At 46.2% G+C, this 27,614-nt stretch overlaps 1 protein-coding gene across 5 annotated transcripts in view; it reads left to right on the top strand.

Moving 5' to 3' along the window:
- The window catches only part of DLG2 (discs large MAGUK scaffold protein 2), a 652,065-nt gene that overhangs the window by 48,583 nt on the left and 575,868 nt on the right, over positions 1 to 27,614 (top strand). For 2 of the 5 annotated variants that reach the window (XM_085889199.1, XM_085889200.1), the window contains exon 3: positions 23,794 to 23,915. In XM_085889199.1, coding sequence (XP_085745325.1) covers positions 23,794 to 23,915 — 122 coding nt within the window. Of the gene's footprint in view, positions 1 to 20,783; positions 20,907 to 21,182; positions 21,343 to 22,100; positions 22,123 to 23,793; positions 23,916 to 27,614 lie in introns of those variants that run through there. The other 3 variants (XM_085889205.1, XM_085889203.1, XM_085889204.1) reach the window with 3 other exon arrangements.

Here is a 27,614-nt window from a genome sequence, read left to right as displayed (position 1 = left end):
TCCAAATTAGCGCCACATATCTGATATCACATTTAATTATTGGAATCTCCTGCAATGAAGCTGAGTCGATGGGTCTATCACTTCACCATCGTAGATCGGTTGGTGGTCTCTCTGCCTTCTACCACCTCCTTTCTGATCTTGCACATTATGCTGTTTCCGTACTTTGTCCCCCCTCCCCCCACCCCCTCCCAAGTTTCTGCAGAACACACACTGTCTACCATCAACCCCCCTTCTGGTGAAACTACCTAAATCCAGGATCAATTCTCAGCTCCACTCATTTATTTTCTGCCTGTGGAACCAACCTCCACATTCTCTTCAATCACATTCTCCCCTCCAGGTCTTCAAGTCAGCTGTTCACCACCATCTCAGATTGTCTCCAATCCAAAACCTTAATCTCTTCTACCCTCATTAACCCCACCCCAATCCCTTCTCCTTCCAAATTTCCAGTTTCCCTCCTGAGAGTTTCCCTCTGCATCCATATTGTCCACCCTATGCACCCCATGCATCCTCTCTTGCCACTCATTCCTCCCCACACCCATTGTTTGTCCAAGTCTGCCTCTATCTTGGCCTTTGTGGCGTATTGGCATACGCGTGCAGAGCACAATGCGTAGAGCGTTGTGGGGGCGTGGAGGAGTTGTGATGGTAGTCACGTGTCTGCAATGCATATAGCTGTTCGCGCCCGCTAGGGACTTGTAGCACCACTAGCATCAGTAGCAGCATGTGGTATCATTAGCAGTGTCTTGTAGGTCGTGTGCCTGTAGAGTGCATCGAGTGCGCATTAAAGCGGAGTTACGGGCATCCGACGCCTACCCTCTCGTTTGAGACAATAAAGCGGAGTTGTGTTACCCTCCGGCTCGTGTCTGCCTGTTCGCACCTCTGCCACGACACTACAGCCTTCAACTCTGCTGTTGGTGTTTCCACACTCTCTCAACTGTTCTTCTTCTTGTCCTGTTGTGTCCTGATCTATTCAGTCTACTAGTACGATCTCTTCCTCGAGCTTGGACGATGTATCCAAAAAATTACTTCACTCTTATTCGAAAACACTCATTGAGGAAATACCTGCTCTGTTTTATGCAATATCAACCCTTAATGTGCAAATGAACCCTGATTTTTTTGAGATTTCTTACTATATCTTTAATAAAAGTCATATGGTCAGCATGATTAAAGGGTGATATATCTGAAACCATAAAACGGACCGAAGTATGAGACCGTCCTCTCCACGAAGATATCACCAATGATTTTGACCAAAAAACTGACATCATTGAAACTGCATCTGCAGCTTCACGTGACCAATACACTATCTATAATGAGCTCTGTACCTGCTATCTAACAGGAAAGATCAGTTCGGTGTGATTAAAGATGGTGATGGAACAAAACTGACAAACACAGAGGACTGTTTGAACAGACGGCACCAATACTTCTCCCATCTAATGAACAGCCCACTTGCTGACCATGACCCCATGCTTCATGGCACAAGCAGTGAAACTTAGAGCGATCCTAACTGCAACTGTAGCCTTGTGACCTTCTGAGGTTCAGGGTGCTCTCTGGGAGTTTAAAGAATCATCGAGCTCTTGGGATCCGTGCCATTACGGTGGAACTCCTGAAGTCTTGTGGAGCTGCGATGGTCAAATGGCTCACCGACGTATTCAATGCAGTTTGGATCGCAAAGTTCACACCCACTGACTGGACAAGAGAATAATCTTTCCGTTCTTGAAAAGGAAGGGAGACGAGCACGTATGCAGAAATCTCTGGGGCATCACACTTCTTTCTATTCCTGGAAAACTGTTTGTACTTGTACTCCTGTCTCAAATTCAACCTGCGTTGCAGAAATTGTGCCATCTGGAGCAAGCAGGATTTTGTCCTGGAAGAAGTACCGTACTCCTGAGCAGATATTTGTGATTTGACAACTGGTTGAGAAAGCAAAGGAATTCATGAGACGCTCTTGCATTGCCTTTGTGTACTTCAAGGCTGCCTTTGACCTGGGTTACTGACAGTCCCTTTGGAAAACGCTTCAAAGTGAACTCAAATGCAATTTTTTTTTTCTTTCCGAAAATCATTGAGATTCATTAACCACGGTTTAATTTGAAGGGTGAAAAAAAAAATTTGAATTTTTTTGGCTAATCACAAAGTGTCGAAAAAACCTCAAGTGTCGATTTTCGACTTCGCCCATGACGTCGCGTTGTGACCTCATGATCCGAAAGGCAGTTTTACATGGAGAAACCGTGCACGTTGAGCTCAGATTCAGATACCGACTCCACCGTCATTAGCAACACGGAAGGTTCTCAGAATGTTGAAAGTGATCATTGGGATTTTGAAGGAACGGTTGGAGACAAAATTAGGAACGGAAACGCTTTCGTGGGGATTATGGAGACGTATTGATGAACCTTGTGTGAGCGATTCAGAGGAAGATTGCGGAAGTGTTCGTGAAGATGAAAACGCTGGTCACATGATCACTACAGCTCGGCAGGGTTTGATTTTTCTGTTTAATGAGCTGTTTATAAGGGAGGGATTTTGTATTAATTGATAAATCGGTTTATATATTGCTCAAACGGAAATATCCTTCATTGCTTGACAGCACGGACACGGCCCAGGCACACTCAGACATCATGGACAAAATGTGCGATGAATGCTTTGTCACACTGTCGCAAGCTGACCAGGTGTCTTGTATGTTATGGGATCGTCCCATTTCATACTTTCCCTGGACGCCTTTTGTGTCCATGCAGGTGCCGTGTCCCACCATCATGTCCGTGAGGTGTCGACGTCCCTCTCCTCCTGTGGAGGGGGGAGGAGGAGGGGGTGTGTGGGATGGTGGTGGGTATTATTAGTGTGATGGTTGATGGGGGATGGTGGAGGGGGTGAATGGGATGCTGGTGGGTATTATTAGTGTGATGGTTGATGGGGGAATATGGGGGGATGGTGGTGGGTATTGTGAGGGTGATCATTTATGGTGGATTATGGGGCGATGGTCAACTTGGTGGGGGGGAGGGGGTTGTGGGATGTTGTGGATATTGTTTCGGATGATGGTTCAGGGGTACAAATTAACATTTTTATCCACCGGCCAGCAGGGCCGGTGACTAGAAAAAGTTACCGGCCCAGCAGAATTTCTACCGGCCCAATAAAATAAAGACAAAAGTCACAAATTTGATATCAAACACTTTTAATATACTCACATGAGTGAGGTTGGTTGGATGAGTAAGTTTTTGTGGATGATGGGGTGGTTGTGGCTGATGGACGATGGGGGTGGGGGGGGTTGCGGGTGATGGACAATGGTGGGGGTACTACTCGTCCACCCAACATCACATATAAACTCACTCATCCACCTAACCTCACCCATCAAAGTCGCTTCACTGACGTGAAGACAAAGAGTTCGAGGGAGCGGGAAACCGACTGTTTCACGAACTGGCTGGCTAGGCCTGGAGTTCGACTGAAGGCGATTTGGGTGGTAATTTGTTCAGGATGCCGGCAATAACTCGCTTCCTCTTTGTGAAAGACAACCGTGGGATATGTAATGTTCCCCGATTCGTGATAGCAGACGAGACGGCCAGATTAACTGCTCTCCGAGGGGACGGAGCACTGCGATGAAACTCCTTGCTTGCGAAACGGTACTCCAACAGTTCATGGTGCGGTCGGAATAGAACTCTGATTCGACAACTTGAAGGTAAATAAGGGTGCAACATCTGCAGCTTCACGTCGGAAATGAAGGAAACTTGTGTGCAGGAGATTATTTGATCTATCTCTTCGTTAACGCTGTATAATCTCCATAATCTTCTGAAAATGAGACTGCCTCTCATGGAGTGTGTTGGGTTTATGTGCACCGCACTGTTTATGGTAATTCGATCTGATTTGACCATGTTTGGAATGACTTCGATGAAGAGGTCCTTGTACGTGTGAAACTCACTCATTAATCCAAAAGCCTCATCAAACTCACTCATTAAATAAGACTGTAGTTCTTTTTGTTAATCCAGTTGGCAATTTATTGCAACATCAACAATGAACACGGTCTGAAAGACATAAGAATGAACATGATCATAAATAATGATTAAGAATCCTCTATCTCCCCCCAAGTCTTTGACATGGAAAATACAAGTGTTTGTGTCTTTCGGCATGATAAAGACTGAGAACATGAAGAATATATGTAACTCGCTTTGAAGCCAATTGAAAAACTGAACCAGAAACCAAACCCAATGTCAGTAATGGTCAATGCCAGAATCACATGTCATAGTCAGAGTGCCAGGCAGGCTTACTCGTGCTTCGGCCGGACCATCTGGGTGCAGCAGCTGGTTGGCGAAGCGCAGGGTGTTTGGCGACCGTATTGGGTTTGGGACCGCTGACCTGAGGAGGTGATATTGGGGGCGCTGCACTGATATGCCGAGTTACCTGCGACGATTTAGCCATAGATGGGGTTGTAGCATCATCAAAGGGCCGACGGCGGCCAGGAGGGCTTCGGTTGACCCTGGGTGATTCAACAGGAAATGTAGCAGGTGGCTGCTGTGGAGTGGCGTCAGAGTTGATAGTGGGATGTTGCGGTGGCATTGGACTAGTAATGGATGGGCCATAAGCCCCCTTGTGACTGGTCGGGGTTGTGGTGTGCATGATGTTCCGCCAAACCATCGGTCTCTGCACTTCAATATCACCATGGATCGTCAATCTTGGTGGCGGTGTTAGCACAGGAATGTACTTTCACAGGAATTTCCTATTGCGCAGAGTAACCCTTCCTGAACCGTCAACTTTCACCACATATTGGTCAAACTGGCGAACCTCGATGATGATGCTGGTTTTGTCCCATTTGAGGAGGTGTGGCCCAGTCTGATTCTGGACGCGAACACAGTCGCCAACAACAAGGGGCATGAGTCTCTTGGTATGTTCAGACCAGCGCTCAGCGTCTCTCATGTGGCGGTTGCGGAGTGCTTCCTCCCGAGCCGCCAGAGTCTCATGCCAAGTGTTATGAGGTTTGTATCTGCCAGGCGGTATTGGGATGAAGTCTCGAATTGGACGGCCGAAAATGCACATCGCTGGAGAGAATTTCGTGTCTCTGTCTGGGGTATTTCTATACTGGAGCATGGCACGTTGGAACACATTGGTATCAAGGCCTCCATTAGGGCTAGTGTTGTCCATGATAAGACGCTTCACAGTCTTGACACCAACTTCAGCACGGCAGTTGCTATGTGGATAAGCTACTGAGGAGAGTCGATGATGTACACCCCAGTCCTTGAGGAATTGATGTGTAGCGACGGCTGTGAATTCAGGACTACCATCGGAAGCTAATTCATCAGGAATACCAAATGTGACAAAGGTACGTCTTAGGCAAGCGATGAGTCCACCTGCACCATGTGAGGCTCTCTTAACTATCGGCCAGTTAGAATACCGGTCGACCACCACCAAGTAGTTGCATCCTTTGTAGTGGAAGTAGTCGGCACACATACATTGGAATGGATAATCTGGAGGTGTCAGGGGAGTGGGTGGTGCACTTGGATTGGAGGGTGCCATCCGATTACAATGGTAGCACCCAGCACGAAGGGCCGCAATGGCAGGGGCGATGCCAGGCCAGAAGATGGAGGACTCTGCTCTCGCAGTCATATAGGTGACCCCTTGATGGGCAGCGTGCAGAGCGGCTAACACCTTATCCCTGAGAGACGGTGGTATAAGGACACGATCCTTGTAGAGTATGACACCATCAACTGTATGTAGACTATCTCGAAACTGGAAGTACTCGCGTAGGGATCCAGGGAGCTCATGACGGAATTCAGGGATACCTGACTCGATAAGGTCAACAAGGCTCTGCATGTTATTGTCACAAGCTGTTGCAGTTCGAACCCTGTCCCATGTTACAGATTTGAGGCTGAGTGAGGCGAGGGAGGACATAGCAGACGTGGGAACACACCCGTTGGGGGTTTCTGGTGCTGATCTACGAAAGCCACCCAGGAGGTTTTTGGAATGCGCCAAGATGATGGGCATGGAATCAATGGCCGCCATTTCATCAGTGAGGGTCAGTTTCACAGGCTCTCCAGTAGGGTGGCGTGAGATGCAGTCTGTGGCGCGATGTCTAATCCCCGGCACATGGACCATCCGGAACCTGTATCGTAAGGTCTTTTCCTTTAAGTTCATGAGGTGAGCGTTCGAGATATCCTCTAGACTTCGATCATTAAAGATTTTGAGCAGAGGTTTGTGGTCGACAGCGATTATGAGGTCTTCACATCCCAGAAAAAAGTATCTGGCCTTATCAAGGGCATCAGCAACTGCAAGGGCCTCACCCTCAACTGGTGCGTAACGTGATTCAGCAGGGTGAGTGAATCTGCTGCCCATGAGCGTGATTTTCCATCCTGTGTGACAACAGAAGGGCTTTATTTTTGTGCAGGTACAGTGTTTCTGCAGTAGCCAGAAGCCAATGCCAGTCTTGGACCAGTCTGCAGCAAGGCATGTGGGCTTGCTGGGGTCGAATATCCAGACACCCTCCTCGATCTCACTGGCAATGACGGCTTTCGACTCTTCAAATGCATCCTGGAAGTGCTCATCCCACTTAAACGGTGTACTGGGTTCAAGTAGTTGCCGGAACGGCAACATCTTCTCAGCCATACTGAAAGCGTATGACACTTGATTGACAAGTCCAAACCAAGAACGTACATCTGTGATGTCCTTGGGTGTTGGGAAATCAAGGATTGCGCGGAGGTATTTCCTGCAAGGACGGACACTATTGGGAGTTATTTCGAACCCAGCAAATTCCACTATATCTTCACCAAACACAAACTTGTCAGGGTTCAGGGTGATTCCATTCTGTCCACAGGACGTGTCAAGCCACTGAACAGCCTGGAAGAAACTGTCTGCCAGCGAGTCAGACCATAGCAAGACTTCATCAACGCATTTGGTTTTATTGGGGATGTCAGACACGATCTCGTCATAACGCCTTGTATATCCATCGCCAGACGCAATATACCCTTGAGGGGCTGTTTTGTAGCGGTATCTACCCCAGGGTGTGATGAAGATGGTCAGGTGTCGGTCTTCTCTGCAGATGGGCACGCTATGGTGTCCGTTCCATGCATCAAAGACCGTCTTCTTCTGACCGTTCGGAACCGATCTAGCCTGATGAAAGGGTGATGGCGTGTGACGTGTTTCCCGTGTAGCATGGGCGTTGAGGGCCTGGAAATGAACAGTGCGGCGTGGCTGGCCATTCTTCTTTGGACAGACAACCATTCTATGGCACCAGGTGACGGGTTCACCAATGGGGACTGGCTCAATCACACCCAACTGTACATCGTGGTGTAGCCCAGCTTTGACTGCATCCCGCCAGTGTAGTGGGACTGGTACCGGTGTGTGGTGTGCCACTGGTTCAGGATTAGGATCCACCATCAGTTTCATGGGCGGGCCATCCATTAGAGGCAATGTTTCATGCTCACAGGTGTTAAATGTGCTTGACCTATAGTATTCAAGGAGATACTATTGTAGATGCAGGCGATTAACATCAGTTGCGGGGAACGGCAGCTTTGTCGGGGGTGGTGGGGCTCGACGACGCTGAGGGCAATGGCACGCTATGGTGGGGTTTTCCTGTAAGACTGCTGTTGCGTCCGACTACTGTACTGTCGGGTCTATACCAATTTTGGGGAAGCTATCAGGGATGAGGTCAGATTTGCGCAAGCCAAGGCGGTGGATGACCTTTGTACCAGCAAGGCAACTCTGGCACCCTGTGTCTGCCATCGCGGGGACATGGCAAGTCATGGTCTGAGTGGAAACGTCAAAGCCAAGGTATGCGTAGTCTTCACGCATGATTCTGACAGTCACATTAACAAATGGTTGAGGTTTTGAACTCTTCCCGGATACATGCATTCGCGAGTTTGTCATAAACATGGTGGTCAAGGGTGATGGAACGCTCACAGTGTGATCGACCCGAATTAATAACGTTATCAAACTCATTGCATTCATGCCCAGATATGTTAGGAGTTTCATTCGACCGTTGTGCTGATACATGAACAGTACATAAGGTATCAAACACAGCATTTTCATTGTTATTACAAGAGGCACTCGTGCGTTTCGGTTTGTTCCTACTGCGACATACACTCTCCATGTGATTATCACGATTGCAATGCCCACATCTGTGACCATATGCCACACATTCTATCTTGCGAACGTGGGCTGGGGCGCTCTTCCCGTGTCTCTTTTTGCCACAGTAGGAGCATGGGTCGTTTCTGTCCTTGATGGTGACTTGCTTGACCTTTTGATGTGCACTGCTAGCTGCTTCCACTGAGTGTGTGTCCAGTAGTGTAGATGCTGACCGTTTGCCAGATTCTTAAGCCTCAATTAATTGGAAGACGTCCTCCAGGGTCATGTCCTGTTTCTTGTCACCAAGGTGGTCAAGCTGGATCTCAGGGTCGGCAATTCCTCGTGTAAGAACATCACGCATGATCGCTTCTGTGTAGTTAACTTCAGCGTCACAACTGGGGCATTTGATTAGGAATTTGCATATTCCTGCTTGACCACGTCGGCGGGCCCCAAAGCTGCGCACCGTTTCATCACGGTCTTGACGCATATTATGTAATGTTACTCTGGCCACCATAGTGTTCTCTTCGCGAACAGCAAGTTTTTTTTTTAATGGCCGCCATTACCACCTCTATGGGTTTGTTTGAAAGGCCACCACCTGTCGATCTTGTTAGATCCTTGCGCAGGGGTTCGTCACAGCACTCTAGTAACTGCACCACTTTGTCGCGGCCAGTGACTTTAGTTGCATCGACGTATTCAGACCATCATGACCCGAAGTAAGCCCACGATTCACTGGAGCCAGTGGCGACGATTGTTGGCCTTTTGACTTTTTCAACCTTAGCGGCATGTCCAGGGGCGTGGATGGCACTGTGGGCAGTGATGAGTGCGGCCACGATAGCAGGATCCTGTTCTAGGCGGTGTAGTTGTTGTTGTGAAGACCGTGTTCATAAATAAGACTCGTTCTTTTTGTTAATCCAGTTGGCAATTTATTGCAACATCAACAATGCACACGGTCTGAAAGACATAGGAATAAACATGATCATTAATAATGATTAAGAATCCTCTACTCATTCATCTAACCTCACACCTCAAACTCACTCATTCACCCAAATCCACTCATTTAACCAACCTGGGCACGAGAAAATGCGTCCAAACCGTCAAATCTGGCGCAATCTCGCGTGATTTGGAATGAGATGAAAACAGACAAAATGGCCGCCGCAGAATTACCCGTGATTCGAAAGCCGGGCAGGTAAGGCAGTGTTGTGTAACCGCCCAGCACAAAAGTTAGGCGCTATTGGCGACCGTTAATTTGCACCCCTGTGGTTGTTGGGGGATTGTGGAGGCGGGAGTGTGGGATGGTGGTGGGTTTGGTGAATTGAAGATCGTGACGTGTGATCACATGTTGCACGGCTCGAGCACGGAATAGATAAAGCTGAGGTTCGGCTCGGTCGGGGGTGATTGTCCCAGGGGCATTGTCGTTTACGGCGGCGGTTCACTTGGTGCTCGTTGAATGGTGCGAATTGAGAGTATATCGGACTCCGTGCTTATACTGATTTATTTTGCGGTGATTAGTTGCACGTGTATACCTTACTGCTTATGTACTCCTTGCTGCGCCTGTATTCTCTGGTGTGCCCGTAGAAGCGGCTTCAATCAAATGGAATAAAGCCTACACTCTGAAGGTTCTTCTCTCGTTTTCATTTCAATTTATTCCATTTGGTTTTCTCGGCTCTCTCAACCAACGATGGACAAGATCTACAAACCAGAGAGGTTCGACGCAGACCCAAACGCGACTGACTCAGAAATGAAATGGTCGCATTGGTTCCGATCCTTCTCACACTATCTGACCATCATCGAAGAGGGAGCCGACAAATTGGCCGCCCTTGTGAATCATGTCTCGCCCAGCGTATACAGGCTCTTCTCGGAGTGTGACACCTACGAAGCAGCGATCGACGTGCTGCAGGCACTCTACGTGAAGCGCAAGAACGAGGTATACATACGACATCTTCTCAACACACGCAAGCAAGCAGCCGGGGAGACAATCGATCAGTTCCTGCAAGCTCTGAAACAGCTGGGAAAAGACGGCAGCTTCCGGGCCGTAAACGCCGAGGAACACCGAAATGAAGCGACCCGCGAGGCATTTATCCAAGGACTCAGATCAGCCCACATACGGCAACGCTTACTAGAGAAAGCGCAACCCACTCTTGAAAAGGTAGTCGATCAGGCTCGAGCGATGGATACGGCTCAGCAGCAATCTGAGTCATTTGGGACACCGATGCTGCTAATGAACGCTGCTACGGTGGAAACTCAAGGAACCCCACAGACACAGACACAGCCTGACACAGGGGATGAAGAAAAACCCGAGGAGTCGGATACCCAGACCTCGTCAAACTCCTCAGCAACTACTCCGGTTGGTAAATGCTTCTTTTGTGGGTACAAAAGACACCTCCGCCACAAATGCTCCGCCAGAGATGCCACATGCATGAATTGTGACAAGAAAGGGCATTATGCCAGGGTATGTAAATCTACTCTAAGGAGAAATAAACCCACTTCTGCGGCTCTCTACTCACAAAAGAAACTAACTGCAGCCTCACCGGGGAATCTATCCAAGGCTATCATCAACGTACGAATTAACGGGCATATGGCTGAGGCACTGATTGATACCGGTAGCTCTGAAAGTTTCGTCAACAGCTCGCTAGTGAAGGGCAGGAAATGGAAGATCCACTCGACAGACAATACGGTATGCATGGCTGCCACATCACTACAGTCCCGCGTACGAGGGTACTGCAATGTTGAATTGGACGTAAAAGGGTACACGCATCGGGATGTAAGGGTACTGGTGCTTCGTGATTTATGCGCAGACGTAATTCTGGGTCATAATGTCCTCAAGCAGCACACGAGCGTCGAAATACCCTTTGGAGGAAGCAAACCTCGTCTAATTTTAAATGCTTTGACCACCGCAGAGGTAACGTCCCCCCAGCTGTTTGCTAACTTGTCGCCGGTCTGTAAACCGATAGCGATCAAATCGCGGCGATATACCACTGCTGATATGAACTTCATCACTTCAGAGACCAAGCGATTACTGGAAGAAGGAATTATAGAACCGAGCGATTCTCCATGGCGCGCACAGGTGTTGGTCACCGCCAATCAGAATCATAAGAAACGAATGGTTGTCGATTATTCCCAAACGGTCAATCGTTTCACCCAACTCGATGCCTACCCTTTGCCGCGCATAGACGAGATGGTCGAATGCGTGGCCAATTATAAGATATTCAGCACCATCGATTTGCGAAGCGCCTATCATCAAATTCCCATCCGAGAGGAAGACAAACCTTACACCGCATTCCAGGCAGGTAGACGCCTCTACCAATTCAGGAGGATTCCGTTCGGTGTCACGAATGGAGTAGCTTGCTTCCAACGGGTTATGGACGACATCATCTCAGATGAAAACCTCAAAGACACTTTTGTTTACGTGGACAATGTCACAGTGTGCGGTAGGGATCAGGGGGAACATGACATGAATCTGGACAGATTCTTGAGCATTGCTAGAAAATATAATCTGACCCTCAACTACGAGAAATGCGTATTCTCGGCAAGGTCAATTGACCTTCTCGGCTACACGATAGCCGACGGCACGATTAAGCCTGATCCTGAGCGATTGCGCCCACTTCGTGAGCTACCCCCACCTCAGGACCTGCAGACAATGCGCCGGGTGATCGGCATGTTCGCTTACTATGCGAGATGGATTTCCCAATACTCCGAGAAAATACATCCCCTAGTGCATTGCAAAAACTTTCCACCAGATGCCGCTGTTGTAAAAGCTTTCCACAGCCTCAAAGACGATATCAGTAATTCCGTGGTATTATCGATCGATAGCTCGGTGCCCTTCGTGGTGGAAACAGATGCTTCTGATCACGCGATAGCTGCTACGCTTAATCAGTCTGGGCGACCCGTCGCGTTCTTCTGGAGAACTCTCTCTGGAAGCGAGCAGAGACACTCGGCAATAGAGAAGGAAGCGTACGCCATTGTCGAAGCCCTACGTAAATGGAGACACTATTTACTGGGAAACCATTTCACGCTCGTTATGGACCAACGATCCGTGGCATTCATGTTTGATGGGAAAAATAACGGGAAAATTAAGAATGAAAAAATTATGAGATGGCGGATAGACCTAGCCTGCTATAGTTACGAAATAGTTTACCGGCCCGGGAGGGAAAACCCTGCTGCAGACACCTTCTCTCGGGTCTACTGTTCGGCGACAATCAGTCGGGCTTTGCAAGACCTCCATGTGTCTCTGTGCTACCCGGGGGTAACCAGAATGGCACATTTCGTGCGCAGACAAAACCTTCCCTATTCTATTGAAGATATTAAACAAATGAATGCTTCATGCCCTGTTTGTGCTGAACTAAAACCCAGATTCTATGGCGCAGCTTCTGGCAGATTGATCAAGGCCACTTCTCCCTTCGAGAGACTAAACATTGACTTCAAAGGGCCCCTGCCGACCGAGACAGACAACAGATACATATTCACTGTTGTTGATGAGTATTCAAGGTTCCCTTTCGCGTTTCCGTGCTCGGATATGACCTCGGGCACTGTCGTGAAATGTCTGTCTGACCTCTTCGCTATGTTTGGGAAACCTTCATACATACATTCAGACAGAGGGCCGTGTTTCATGTCGGCCGGGCTAAAACAATTCCTATTAGAGCACGGCATAGCAACTAGTCGAACGACGGGTTACAACCCACAGGGTAATGGTCAGGTGGAACGATATAACGGAGTTATTTGGAAAGCCGTAACTCTGGCGTTGAAATCGAGAGGACTGGGCCCCGAGCGGTGGGAGGTTACCCTTCTCGACGCTCTGAATTCCATACGCTCTTTGCTCTGCACGTCCACCAATGCAACTCCTCACGAACGAATGTTTACTCACCAGTGGCGTTATGTTGACAGCCAATCGGTGCCCAACTGGCTAACCCATCCCGGAACAGTGTTCATGAAACGCCCGGTACGACAAAGCAAGTATGAACTCATGGTGGAAGAGGTCGAACTCATCGATACTAATCCAGAGTATGCTCATGTCAGGCTCCCGGATGGCAGGGAGACCACTGTGTCGGTTCGCCATTTGGCTCCCTCAGGTACTCCTCCCGCAGGTACACCACCATCTGGCGCTCCTCCCTCTGACATCCCCTCCCCAGGTGTTCCCCCCCCAGGAACTCCACCCGAGAATGGTGGCGACGGAGCTGCCGCGTTCCACCCGAGAGTGATCAGGGAGTCATCCCCGGCACGAGTCGAGGCTCACCAAGAGGATCGGAAGCCTCCCTCAAGTGAAACCGCCATTTACTCCCGGAGAGGTCGACGGATAATACCCCCTCGCCGACTCAATCTGTAAAGGGGATTATCGGCATCCTCGATGCTCATGCTCCTATATGCTCGTTACATCATATATCGATGCTCATTACCATGCTCCTACAACTCAAAATAATCCTCACTGCTTGGCATGTATGCTTCTGTAGTTTAGATAGTTCACGTTGCTTGAAATGTATACTCCTGTAGCGCTGAAGTAATCATGGTGCGTTAGTTGGGCCTCTAGTTACATTTTAAAGACGGGGAAAATGTGGTGAATTGAAGGTCGTGACGTGTGATCACATGTTGCACGGCTCGAGCACGGAATAGATAAAGCTGAGGTTCGGCTCGGCCGGGGGCGATTGTCCCAGGGGCATTGTCGTTTACGGCGGCGGTTCACTTGGTGCTCGTTGAATGGTGAGAATTGAGAGTATATCGGACTCCGGGCTTGTACTGATTTATTTTGCGGTGATTAGTTGCGCGTGTATACCTTACTGCTTATATACTCCTTGCTGCGCCTGTATTCCCTGGTGTGCCCGTAGAAGCGGCTTCAATCAAATGGAATAAAGCCTACACTCTGAAGGTTCTTCTCTCGTTTTCATTTCAGTGGGTATTGTGGGGGTGATGGATCATGAGGGATTGTGGATGTGGGAGAAGTGCTCAGGGTGGGGGTGATGGAGTGGGGGGGTGATGGGGTGAGGGTGAAGCAGTAGGTCCCTGAAATTTTTAGAGTCACAGGTCAAATACTCTCAGAGGAGTGGATGATGATACTGTGAGAGGCAGTGGATGATCTATCACCTTTCTGATTTTTACCCCTCAGCCCGAATTGGGCTGAAAAAGGAGTATTGTCGTCACAGCCGTTGTCCGGGCATCCGTCCGTCCGTCTGTCAACTTTTGGTTTCCGTCAATTTAGAAAAGAAGGCCTTGTCCAATTAAATCCATTTTTTCAGGGTATGTTGGGGTTGAGTGGAGGAAAGGTTCCTTTCGAAAATGGGCACGCTGCGATTTTCAATGTGGCCTCCATGGCAGCCATCTTGAACTTGGTTTCCGTCGATTTCGAGGAGAACGCCTTGTCCGATGAAATCCATTTTTAGCTCGCCTGTTCGAAGAACAGAGAGCTATAGCGATACCCCCGGCGTGAGCGTGAGCGTGAAAATGTTAAATTTTTTGTGTTACGGAAAAACTCCTTGACGGATTTCGACGAAACTTGGTGGGGGGGGGGTTAGGTATGGTCCAAGGATCATGGCATTAGATTTTGGACTTGTTCCCCCCCCCCCCCAAAAAAAATTGTTCGAGAATTATAAAAATATTAATTATTAGACTCGTCTTTTTAAAACGATAAATGTATAAACAGACGAGCATTGGGTGGCTTTGACACCAACTCTGGTTACAGTGTGTGTTTGGGCTGGGTCGAGGAAGGTTCCTTTCGATAAATCAGTGCGATGCGATATCCAATATGGCGGCTCGGGAAGCCATCTTGAATTTGGTTTCCGGGCAATAACTTGAGAACGGCTTGACAAATTGATTTTATTTTCATGGGGGTATAATGGGGGTGGTTAGAGGAAGGTTCCTTTCGATATACAGCACAATCCGATATCCAATATGGCGGCTCGGGAAGCCATCTTGAATTTGGTTTCCGGGCAATAACTTGAGAACGGCTTCACACATTGATTTTATTCTGGCGAGGTATGATGGGGTTGAGTAGAGGAAGGTTCTTCTCCAAAATGGGCACGCTGCGATTTTCACTGTGGCCGCCACGGCAGCCATCTTGAAATTGGTTTCCGTCAATTTTGAGGAGAACGCCTTGTCCGATTAAATCCATTTTTGCTGGGTGTGGTGGGGTTGAGTAGAGGAAGGTTCCTTTTGAAAATGTGCCTGCTGCGATTTTCAATATGGCCACCATCTTGAAATTTGTTTGCGTCAAGGGGCTGAGGGGTTACGCCCGCTTTGCGGTGCTATTCTTATTTATTTTCACCACAACTAGTGACGTATCTGTTCACGTCATAAAAGCCCGCTCCTTTTCGACTCTGCATCGGAGAAGGAAGTGCCGTTTTCAGACATTGAGCTGGTGATTTGTACAGGCTCATAATGATTGTATAATTTGCTGTATTCTCATCTGAACTTGTTTGTGGAGGTTACTGGGTGGGCTCACTGCATCCCTAACCGATTGTATCTCATCATCGTGCTATTCCACTGGGGGAATTGATTAATGTATGATTCATGCATACCAATAAACCACACATAGAGAACCTCAAGCTCAACTTCAGACTCCGTGTTGTTTAATACCAACGCATGGACTACTGACAGTGGGGTGGTTCTTCGCCATTTACAGTACATACATACTTTCTCTCCTTGATAAATAGATGATGGTGGTTCATTTGACTTGTAGCAATTTGTGTTCATAATAGTTATTTTCAGGTGCTGTTTTGGTAACTACAGGACAATGGCAACAGGTGTTTGATTCACCGCTCAAATCGCCCCGTGTACATGTGCCGGTGGCTCGGTAGAGATGGTGTTACAGTTTTGAGCGACGGCTGTTTCTTCTGCTTCATCTTGGGGGTTAGGGTGATAGTTGATGACACCTCACGGACATGACGGTGGTGATAGTAGGGTTATAGCATCCTCTGCCTGATGTTGGCCTAATGGCTTGAGTGGTGGGCTTGGGATCCGAAGGATCTGAGTTTAAAACCTGCTTGACTGTTGAAATAATACCAGGTGGGATTGACTCAGATTGACTCAGATTGACTCCTGCCTAGATCAGCAAAATGAGTACCAGCTTGCTGGTGTCCTTTGTCGGAGTGGCGACCCATCCAGGATTGTGCCCAAACAGCCCAGGAGACTGCCTCAGCAGCACCAACGCTCTGTGCAGAGTATGGTCCTAATGGATGGATGGATAGTAGGGTGGGAGTATCCTCTCTGCCTGATGTTGGCTTCATGGCTAGAATGGTGGGCTTGTGATCCTAGGGTCCTGAGTTCAAATCATGCTTGGATGTTTAATTAATAACCAGGTGGGGTTGACTCATCCTGTCATCCTGCCGAGGTCAGCAAAATGAGTACCAGCTTGCTGGGATGATTGAGCCATTTGAGTATCCTGCGTCAGAGGGGCGACCCATCCAGCATTGTGTCCCAACAGCCCAGGAGACTGCTTCAGCAACACCGACGCTCTCCACAGAGTATGGTTCCAATGGATTTGGATTTTTTGGATATAGGTATTGAACTCAAAATGCCATGGGTTCTTTCATGTCCACAACGTAAATCCAAATGGATCGACTAAGGTGAAGCTACTGTATGTACATGTAATGAGATGGCATAAATTTAAAGAAGCTGTTGAGTGGCACCATTAAATATAAAAATAGTCACAAAAAAAGCTACAGTTGGGCAAGTGAACTTATCTCATCTCTGACCACAAGCTTCAATGCCATTCTGTCAGTCTGCATGGAGTTGATATGTCAATTTTCTATTTGGGTTCTTGATAAGGGTCATGTCTTGAGTTGTCTTGCATGATGAGATATTACGAAATATCAATTTTATTTTTCTGATCTCGAACGCGAAGAGTAGCTCAATACCATATTGGAGGACAGTATGGTACTCTGAGTAACCAAAGCCATCATCCATTTACATCTATTATATGCCAAATGTGTAAAGACCATTATCCAGATGTTCCCGTTCCAATCATCATTGTGATCTGATCTGAGAATCCTTGATCCTGAAGAGCGCACCACATACAGTGATTTTTTTCCTAATAATGCACTAATATGAGCCGAGCAAATCACTTGCCTCAGCTGAAGCTTGAGAAAAAGCTTGGATGTCCTGGAGAATGAGGTTGTTGACTTCCAGGTTCCCCAAGGACCTGAGTGTTGACATTTGGGCATAGCTGCACAAGGTAAGAGGAATCTGTTCTTCCTCACCAACATACTCCACTTTGCTGAATCTGATTTGTGTGCTGCTGCGTCTCGCTGCAAGCAATGTCGACAGTAAGTGCTGGTTTTCTCTGGTTGAAAGATTGACGCTGAGGACAGAAGCCACCCAGAGAGTAGCATGGAAGCATCTCTGCGAACGCTCAAGATAAACATTGATGACGCCTGCTACTCCTGGAGCAGAGCTTCTGACGTTGAACAAATCATCTGTTTGCAAATGCAATGCCGATCATGGAAGCTATGGCCAGGCAGCTGCAGTGAGTGAATACCTCCGTCAATCCCATTCATGCTGATGCCTCAGCTAGTTGAGTTTATAACATTGCATTGTCTACTTTTAATTTATGTGACATTAACACACGAGATATCATCTCGTTTGAACTATTAATATTTAATTGTGTGTCGAAGAATTTTTGACACCAAACCATCCTATATCGCGACTTTGTTCCAGCTGCTGCCATGCGGGTCACACCAATTTCAGGTATATCGCGAGAAAGAAAACAACACTTGACAAGTGCCTGTTGACATCAATAAACTAGAAAGGTACTCAGTGGAGCGCATACCTCCGCCGCGTAATGCCTGATCCACAACAACATATTGGGCCCAATACATTTTTGAAATATGCTATACAGTCCGACATCTCTAAATGGTGAAGAATCACTTTAAAAATTAAATAACTCTCGTATCCGGATCTGTATTCGGATCTTCGCCAGAGTTGAATCAATTCTTCCTCGTCACACACCCAACCTGTCCACCAAGTTTCATCTGAATCCGTCCACAACTTTTTGAGATATCGTGCTATGTATCGTTTTTGAGCCCAATCTCTCAATGGTGAAGAATCACTTAAAAAAATTGTAGTAGTCGGATCCGGATCCGGATCTTCACAAAAATCGAATCTTGTCCACAATACCCAACCTGTCCTTGTCACACACCCAACCTGTCCACAAAATCTCATCCGGATCCATCCACAACTTTTTGAGATATCGTGTACACAAACAGACAAACAGAGAGGGGTGAAAACATAACCTCCTTCCACCTTCGGTGGCGGAGGTAATAAACAATGACAACAAACTAAGTTTAATGTGTCAGTATCTATGGGAAGGTCAGGACAGGGTATGAGAACCAGGGGCGGAATCCAGACCATCTTTCGGAAGATGGTCACATTTCCCAGTGTATAGTCTTACAACATGGTTTTAATTTATTACTGTAAATGATCAAATTTCGGAGCAATTACTGACTGGAACAGTGTTGTAAAATAGGCCCCAAAATTAAAAAAAAAAATAACAGTGAGAATGCATGAGAGAGCACTTACAACCCGAGGGCTTTCAGGGCTATAAGGTGTGCCCCGAACCCCACCTGTTATGTCCCGGCTCGTAATAAAGCACCTGCCTGTCCCGCCCAGCTCCAGCTCAGAGGTTGGTCAGTCTGTGGTCTTCCATCTATCTAGCCATCCATCTGTTGGGACCATACTCTGTACAGAGCGTCAGTGCTGTTCAAGCGGTTTCCTGGGCTATTGGGCACAATCATGGACGGGTCGCTACTCCGACGCAGGATCCTCGAATGGCTCAATCGTCCCAGCAAGCTGGTACTCATTTTGCCGACCCCAGAAGGATGACAGGCTGAGTCAACCCCACCTGGTATTAATTCATGGCCAAGTAGGATTTGAACTCAGGACCCTCGGATCCCAAGCCCACCTCCCGAACCATTATCTATCTACATTCTATACTAAAAGAGTATCCCTCTGTGGTAAGAGACGACCAGAGTTGCGTCAGGAAGGGCATCTGGCGTAAAACCTGTGCCAAATCAGTATGCGGATCATAACGGATGATCCGCTATGGCGACCCCAAACGGGAGCAGCCGAAAGACGACCGACAACAACATTCTATACTAGAAGAGAGATGTGTGTGTGTGTGTGTGTGTGTGTGTGTGTGTGTGTGTGTGTGTGTGTGTGTGTGTGTGTGTGTGTGTGTGTGTGTGTGTGTGTGACCATTTTTTCTCAGAGTTGGTCAAACGGATCTTTTTTAAACTTTCAGAGGTTCATCAGTGAGTGACAGGAGTGTTTTAGCAAAAGAAAATTGAAAATTTAGAAAAAAAATGAGTTGGAAATTTTTTTTAGATTAAAAAAAAAAATCACTATAGTGCCTCAACCTTGTAGCGATGTGAAAGGTAATATTAAATGATCCCTGACCCCATTCCTTAGTCACTTAGTGGATGGAAGGAAGTGTTTTGGGCCCCCACAAAAAAAAGGAAAAAAAAAATCTGTTTTCTTAAAAATGCCAACAGGATTAGAGCACCGGGCAATGCCGGGTCCCCCGCTAGTTTCACATACAGTATCGATCATGTGTCCGTCATGTTTGGATATTTAAATTAAATTATCAAAAAATTTATTGAGGAAGATAACAAGGCAACTGATGAAAAGCAGTTTCTTCTTACAACTTTTCCTCCTCTTCCTCCTCTTCCTCTTCTTCCTCTTCGTCCTCTTCTTCCTCCTCTTCCTCTTCTTCCTCTTCGTCCTCTTCATCCTCTTCTTCCTCTTCGTCCTCTTCTTCCTCTTCCTCTTCTTCTTCCTCTTCATCCTCTTCTTCCTCTTCTTCCTCTTCTTCTTCTTCTTCTTCCTCCTCTTCTCTTCTTCTTCTTCTTCTTCTTCTTCTTCTTCTTCCTCTTTTTCCCCTTCTTCCTCCTCTTCTCTTCTTTTTCTTCCTCTTTGTACTCTTCTTCCTCCTCTTCTTATTCTTCCTCCACTTCCTCTTCTTCTTCTTCCTCTTATTCCTCCTCTTCCTCTTCTTCTTCCTCTTCTTCTTCTTCTTCTTCTTCTTCTTCTTCTTCTTCTTCTTCCTCCTCTTCTCTTCTTCTTCTTCTTCCTCTTTGTCCCCTTCTTCCTCCTCTTCTCTTCTTCTTTTTCTTCCTTTTTGTCCTCTTCTTCCTCCTCTTCTTATTCTTCCTCCACTTCCTCTTCTTCTTCTTCTTCCTCTTATTCCTCCTCTTCCTCTTCCTCTTCTTCTTCCTCTTCTTCTTCCTCTTCCTCTTCTTCTTCCTCTTCTTCTTCCTCTTCTTCTTCCTCTTCTTTTCTTCTTCTTTTTCTTCTTCTTCATCTCTTTTTTCCTCCCCCTCCTCCTCCTGTTCATTTTATATGGGGTGAGGCCTTTTTGGTACCAACCTGCTGCTGCCCCACATTTTGTACAATATACTGTTCCACTGCCCTCCATCCCCAGCCAACTCTCTCCATTCTCTTTGCCACCTGCACCTTGTCGACATCCCTCCTCACACAATGTTCCCATCTCATCCGAGGTCTTCCTCCTACCTCGCTTCCTCAATCCACCCACTTTCTTTGCCATTCTGTCTTCCTCCTCTTTACCCCTTTACCAATCTACCTGTCAAGCTCATCCTTCCATCCATCTCCTCCCTCAGTACTTCCATCCATCTTCTATCCACCCTCTTCGCTCCCACACTCCTCCTGACCCAGTTGTTTTCGTGGACCTGCAGCCTCTGTTGTTGCTTCTCTGTTATATTTATAACTTGCTCCCTCTGTCATTGCTTCTGAAAAACAGGTCGTATTTGCATGAAGCAACCGTGCGTGGTATCACATTTTTGTGTGCTTCTCGGGTGTTCGGAATTGGAGCAACAAATTGGGAAGATTTGAAGATTTTTTCAAAGATTGTGATGCATTTTGTCATCCTATGCCGGACTGTAAGTGCACTCACTGCATGTGCCTCAGACTGAAGATATCAGAGCTCAGGATATTTTAGATATCCTTTATTTTTGTGTATTTTCTCTTCTTAAAGTTGTTTCCTTCGCATAATTATCAAAAACTCTCAAACTTTTGTTCTGTTTCAAAATAATCCATTTGCCTGCCAATGGACTGTAAATAGCAGGTGCACGGCACAGTTTGCTTGTGAGAGTTGGGGGGGGGGGTTGTGGGGGCAGCACAGGAGGCTGTGGGGCAAAGCGGGTAATCTAAGATGAGCGAATGGGTTTACAGTCTTACACCAGTGGTAAAAACGCTGGTCAGACGCTCTAGACCAGGACTTTGGAAGCTTTCATCAGCGAAGTTTGTTGATCCAGTGTGAAGGTCTGCTCATCATGGCAGTCGAACGCAGAGAAAGTCGTGAATTCCTTTCTTTCTGTGAGTGTGCTGCTTTTGATTTTCAGTGGTACAGACCATTTTGTTTTTTATTAATCGCCCTAGAACAATGTGGTGCTTCTAAAACATTCACCCTTGATTCAAGATTGACGGCAATGTCTTCAAAGGCAGTTTCAAGAAAACTTTATACTTAAACCTTGATGAGTGGAGTTATGGAGTGGTCTACCAATCGTACCACTGTTCCATGCTTTTAAGGGGAGTAGATGGTTTTCTTTAATTTGTTTTAAGGTCAGATTTAAATCATGAACAATGTATGTAATAACTTTTGGCTTTATAATGCATCCGAGGTCTGGTGTTGGCTTAACGGTTAAGGTGCCTGGTCTTGGGTCTTGGGTTCAAGCCCCTGTCTGGCTGTTCAAGTAACACCAGGTAGGTTTGCCGAAGCCTGTCATCCTTTCAAGGTCGGCAAAATGAGTACCAGCGTGCTGGTAACAGGAGCATTGCATCAGTGCATGGCCAATTGGCCACGTCCCCAGAAAATGATTTAGCCAAGCAGCCACAGGCTGCGTACGAATAAATCAATAAATATTTAAATAAATAAATATGTATCCTGTAACCAGGTAAGAGGAAAAGCACTATTTTCAAGTGCATAAGTAAATAGACCAACTCTGTATTTGCTACATGTCATTTGACTTTATCCCAAATTTTTTGTAACTCAGACCTTCAGATCATCAGATGGAGTGACTTTGAACACTTGTGGTTATGTCTGCACTAATGACTCTCTTCTTTTCTCTTTACAGGTCTGAATGAAAGCCAACACAGGTAGGTTTTCATTCAGACTGGCAAAGGTATTGGAAGAGTGTCATGACCACAGACAATCACAAGTGTTCAAAGTCACCTTTGCATTTCAATTTAACTCGATCTGATGATGCTCTTTGTTACCCACACCACCGAAGGTGGACAGAGGTTATGATTTCACCACTGTCTGTCTGTCTGTCTGTCTGTCTGTCTGGTTGTTACTTGCGAAAATCAAAGGTTTTTCAAGTATATTCGTTGGTTGTGTGCATTATTCTGTCTGTCTGTTTGTCTGATTGTTTGGCTGGATGTATGTCAATTGCTTACAGGTCACAATTTTAAGCTGATCTTCACGAAACTTCACCACATGGTAGAGTTCATCATAAGCAAGAAGCCTATTGTTTTTGAGGTCAAAAGGCCAAAGGTCAGCAACTTTGTCTCGTTTCTAAAATCCTCAATTTTCATCTGATTGACTAGAAATTTGAACAGGATTTGTATATCAGGTAACTGAAGTCAACCACCAATTATTTTGAGGTCAACATATAAGCCAAAATGTCGACATAGGCCAAAGGTCACTAACTGAGGTGAGATTTCTAAATTCCTCAATTTTTGTCCGATTGACTTGAAATTTAAAGAGGATTTGCGCATTTGGTCATTGAATTCCACCACCAATTATTTTTAAGGTCAAATTTGTTTTATGGATTTCGCAAGTATCATGCTATACACAACGTATTTCTTGTTTGTCTGTTTGTATGTCAATCACCTGCATGTCACAATTTGAAACCAATCTTCACAAAACTTCACCAAATGGTAAAGTTCGTCGTAAGTAAGGAGCCTATTGATTTCGAGGTCAAAAGGTCAAAATGTCACCATCGAATTTCTAAAATCATCAATTTTCAGCTAATTCACTTGATATTTGAAGAGGATTTGCACATCTGGTCAGTGAATTCAACCGACAATTATTTGTGAGGTCAACAATTTGGGTGTGATTTCAAAAATCCTCAATTTCCATCCAATTAACTAGAAATTTGAACAGGATTTGCATATAAGGTCACTGAATTCAACCACCAATTATTTTTATGGTCAAATTTGTTTTAGGAATTTTTCAAGTGTTGTGCTATGCACGATGTATTTCTTGTTTGTTTGTTTGTCTGTCAAAAAAGTTGTGGATGGATTCGGACAAAATTTGGTGGACAGGTTAGGTATGTGACAAGGACTAATTGATTAGATTTTGCTGAAGATCCGGATCTGGATCTGATACGAGAGTATTTAAAGTGATTCTTCACCATTGAGAGATAGGTTCCAAAAACGACATATAGCAGGATATCTCAAAAAAGTTTTGCTCAGATTCAGACAGAACTTGCTGGATGAATTGGTTCGCTGACAATGACAAGCCATTTCGATTTTGGTTCCGGGCCGGATCAAGATCCTGCCTATCAATGCGATACAAAACGTAAACTCTTCAGCCTGGCGGAGGTATGCGCTCTACTGAGTGCTTTTCCAGTTTTTAATGTGGTACATTATTTCTAAAACTCAAAATTTTTACCGAGGACTTTTCCTGTTCAGCCTTATAATCTTTATTCTCATTTTGTGCAATTGTTCTCCTTTAAAGGAGTTTCTGGTAATATTAAACCGACTTAACCTTATGCGACTTTACTTATGTGTGAAACTGACAATTGTTCCCATGGTACCATCCAGACATTCGAGAGTACTATGAGCTGACTTTGCTGGCCCCTGCTGCTCCTACTGAAGATGAAATTCTGCATGATTACTGTCATGAAAATCTACGATTGACTCCATGCCCTGATACCGCAGTAAAGGTTGGTGTCCTGAAGTTTGGAATTTGTGTTGAAATCATGCATCGATAAGCTCTTGACTCATGCAGCTTGAGGCCACGACAAATGATGACATTGTACTTGTATAATATTTTTTTCTCTTGAACGATGGGGACATTTTCTCCACCCTTATTTACATTCGTATTGTTATCGGATCTTCACTAATTTTAAATTGTATTTTAACGTAATACATTCAGAGGCTTATTATGTTTGATGATTGTTGTTTTATTTTGTATTTTACTGTGTTGAACTTGGAAACTGCTTCCTTTGATATCATTGCTGTCGTTGTTGATAGTGGTTGGCTGTTTGCTTGAGCCGTTCATTACCTTCGCCACCGAAGGCCAATAAAGGTGGATGGAGGTTGTTTTCACCAATATCTGTCTGTTTGTTTGTCTGTCTGCTTGTTTGTCTGTGAACAGGATATCTCAAAAAGATGTGCACGGATTCGGACGAGTCTTGGTGGATGAGTTATGTAGGTGATAATAACAAGCCAATTACATTTTGGAGGTCTGGATCCACATCCGGCCCATCAGAAGGATACAAAATGTAAACGGTTCAGCCGGCGGAGGTATGCACTCTATTGAGTGTCGTTCTAGTTTATAAATGTTTTTATATTTTGAACTGGTACTTCAGAAAAGTAAGAAAATACTTCACAACATGATTTAAATTTTCAAGGGAAAACTTTAGCATCGCATTTTGTTCATGTTGGGTGGATGGAGGCCAAGGAGGGTAGGGTAGGTGAGGTTGAGTTGGTGATCTATGTTGCACACTTCTAGCAGTCGTGGAATTTGTCTGTGAGCAGGTTGTGGAAATTGTGAAATTGCACATTGATCAATGAAAGGTGTTGTTGCATTGTTCATAAGAAAATTTTCATTGAAATATAATTCCCATCATAGTACTGTGGAATACCGGTCTTCATAAAGGCGAGTGTCGGTCTGCATCTGCAGACAATTGAACAATCGATGTTATCAACTGAAAGTTGATAAGAGCATGCGTTGTAACTACCCTGGAAAAAGAGGTGCGGCTGACACTTTGAACATTCTCCTTTCATCAGAGCAAAGGACATGTGCAGCTGATGTTTTGAGCATTAGTCCTCTTTTGTCATGTAACAACCTGGACCTGACAACCGGTAACTGGTATTCAACATTTGAAGTCAACCTATATGTTTACCAATTTGGTGATGATGATGAAGTTGTTGAACTAACCGAGACATTGCTGAAGGAGAAATCTGAAATGTTCTCTTTTACTGGAATAGATGGTTTGAAAGACAATTGGAGCAAGTGCATTGAAGTAAAGGGAAACTTTTGAACTTTGGGTTTGGTGAAACATTCCGAGAAATTCTGATTATTCCTTGTACTCTAGATTGCTTAATTAGCGACTAGAATAAGTTCAGTCCTTCACACAAGTGGGCCTCACCATCAGGCACAATCTTTCTTGAGGAGACCATATATCAAAGCTCGCCTCTAATGCCGGCCACATGCGAGATATTCTCCTTCTTCTGAAGTGCTTACATTTGATAATCTCAATTCTTTCATCGCCGGCAAGGTCTTTGTCCATCGTGAAATTGAGTACAATTTTCTTCTGAGATAGTTATCTTGCTTCACACCACTCGCTCTTTAATGTTGTTGGAATTGAAAGTCCTCATTAGCTGAACATGCAAAGCAGCAGAGACACAAAGGGTTGTTGTTCTCTCTCATGTTTGTGGTACATCTGTTTTTCCACCACCTCTCTTCTGGTCTCTCTCTCCCTGCTCTTTCAGAACTCTGACCCTCCAGGACATGTGCATCTTCGAGTAACCCTCTCCTTGTGAACCTTAAGGCTTGTTGCTCACCTTTACCCATTTATCACAGTTTAAACACTCACCACACTACTCCCCAAACCTGTAGTTTATGAACTTTCTTTCACTCTCTCCACTCTTTTCCTGTTCCCTTTCAAATCATGCACCTGCTTTATGGTATCTAGAATTGTTACGACTACCTGAGCATTAGTGGGTTATGCTTCTATCATCTTTTGCCATGCTCTTCCACGTGCCAAGATGATGTATACAATTTTTTTTTATTTTTTTTGCCAGAAGTCGATGAACAGAAGTAGGATTTGTTTCACATGGAAAAGGAGTTCTGGCAGGATGGTCCAGAGATTTGTGCACTTGCCTTTGAGCTGTTTTGTCTGGGTTCCAAGCTTGGCCCGTCTGTAAACCACAGGCAGGACATTTCATCACAAAGTCCACCATGTTGAAGATTGATGTTAAGTTGGGTGTCCCAACTGATAGCATTAGTTTGTTGGATGTTAAAGATCCCACAGTGCATTATAACAAAAAGTGGGTGAGTTATCACAGGCATCTTGGCTAAATTGCAGAAATGCTTCTCTCAAATCTACTTTGAATCTGCTGCCGTGCTCCATAACAATGATGGAAACCTGCAGTCACGGGTTGCATACGAGAGAAGAAGATGGGAATTTTTTTTGACCAATTTTAAACACGGGTTGGCCCGGGCCAACCCATGTGTTAAGCTTGGTGTACAAATTAATGGAATCAAAAGCTTGTAGATACCGCACACTCGTGGGGCATGCTTGCACATTCCAAGCAACTACTCGGGTACACGCTACATGCATACATAATAAATATACAGTGCCTTCAGAAAGTATTGTTGTGGTTGACGAAATTCGCAAACCACCATTCAGGTCCCTTAGGTGAGATATCTCTGTAAGTATATGTGTAGTTAGGCCCAAACCCGTTGTTTAGAGGGAATAAATGTCATTCATGCGGGCTGCGACCCTTCTAGATAGCCGTTTTTCTTTTACTATCTTTATTTTGGACCAGCCGCCATTACTACCACCACCAACCACGTCTCAACAGCCATCACACAACAACCACCAACCGCAACGCCGCTTCACAACAACAGCCACGACCTTTACCGTCACAACTCGCCCTCGCAACCATCGCATCACCGTCATTCCCACGCCGCTTGTGGGCACCGATACTGGACTCGTGCAGGGCGCGCACCGAGCAGGGGTGCAAAAGCGCCGGCCTTTCCGAAGAAAACGGATCAAAAACGACTCACGCCCACTTCTGTTCCGTCCTATCGGCGAGCGTGGGGCGATTTGGCCCCGCCTCCAGGTGCGTTGGAGTAATATCGCTATATGCAAATTCATGGATCAAAAAGCATTCACGCCCACTTTTCCTCGGTCCAATGGGGAGCCAGTTAGAGGTGAAGGGTCGGAGGTAAAGGGTCGAAGGTGAAGGAGCGAGGCCACGGGGCATATAAGGGGCCGCGTTCGTCAGTCAAGGCAGTTAAGAGTTCGGAGGGGAGAGAGTTAAGAGTTCGGAGCCAGTGAAGAGTTCCGAGGGGAGAGAGTTAAGAGTTCGGAGTCAGTGAAGAGTTGGGACGAGTGCTCGTGTCAGAGTCGGGGAGCTGCGGAGGGAGAGGCCGGCGGCGCGACCGAGGTCGTGGTGGAGACGCTCGTCGCGGGACCCGAGACAGGGAGATATCCTCCTTCCCCCCCGAGCATCAACAACCCCCTCCTGTTTCCCCCCGCGCTGAGATAGTGCGAGAAGGGGGCCCCGTTCCCACCCCCTACCAGACACTGTCCGCGAGGCCCGCGGAGTCGGGGCGCCACCGCCATCTTGCGGCTCATCATCAGACGGGTAGGCCCGACGCGGTCTCGGCCCCAGGCCCGCCTACCCCC

The sequence above is a fragment of the Eptatretus burgeri genome, chromosome 7 (genome assembly GCF_056783735.1).
Source record: "Eptatretus burgeri isolate ZD-2024b chromosome 7, Ebu_testis_v1, whole genome shotgun sequence".
Taxonomy (NCBI): domain Eukaryota; kingdom Metazoa; phylum Chordata; class Myxini; order Myxiniformes; family Myxinidae; genus Eptatretus; species Eptatretus burgeri.
This window is presented reverse-complemented; position numbering and strand designations above follow the sequence as displayed.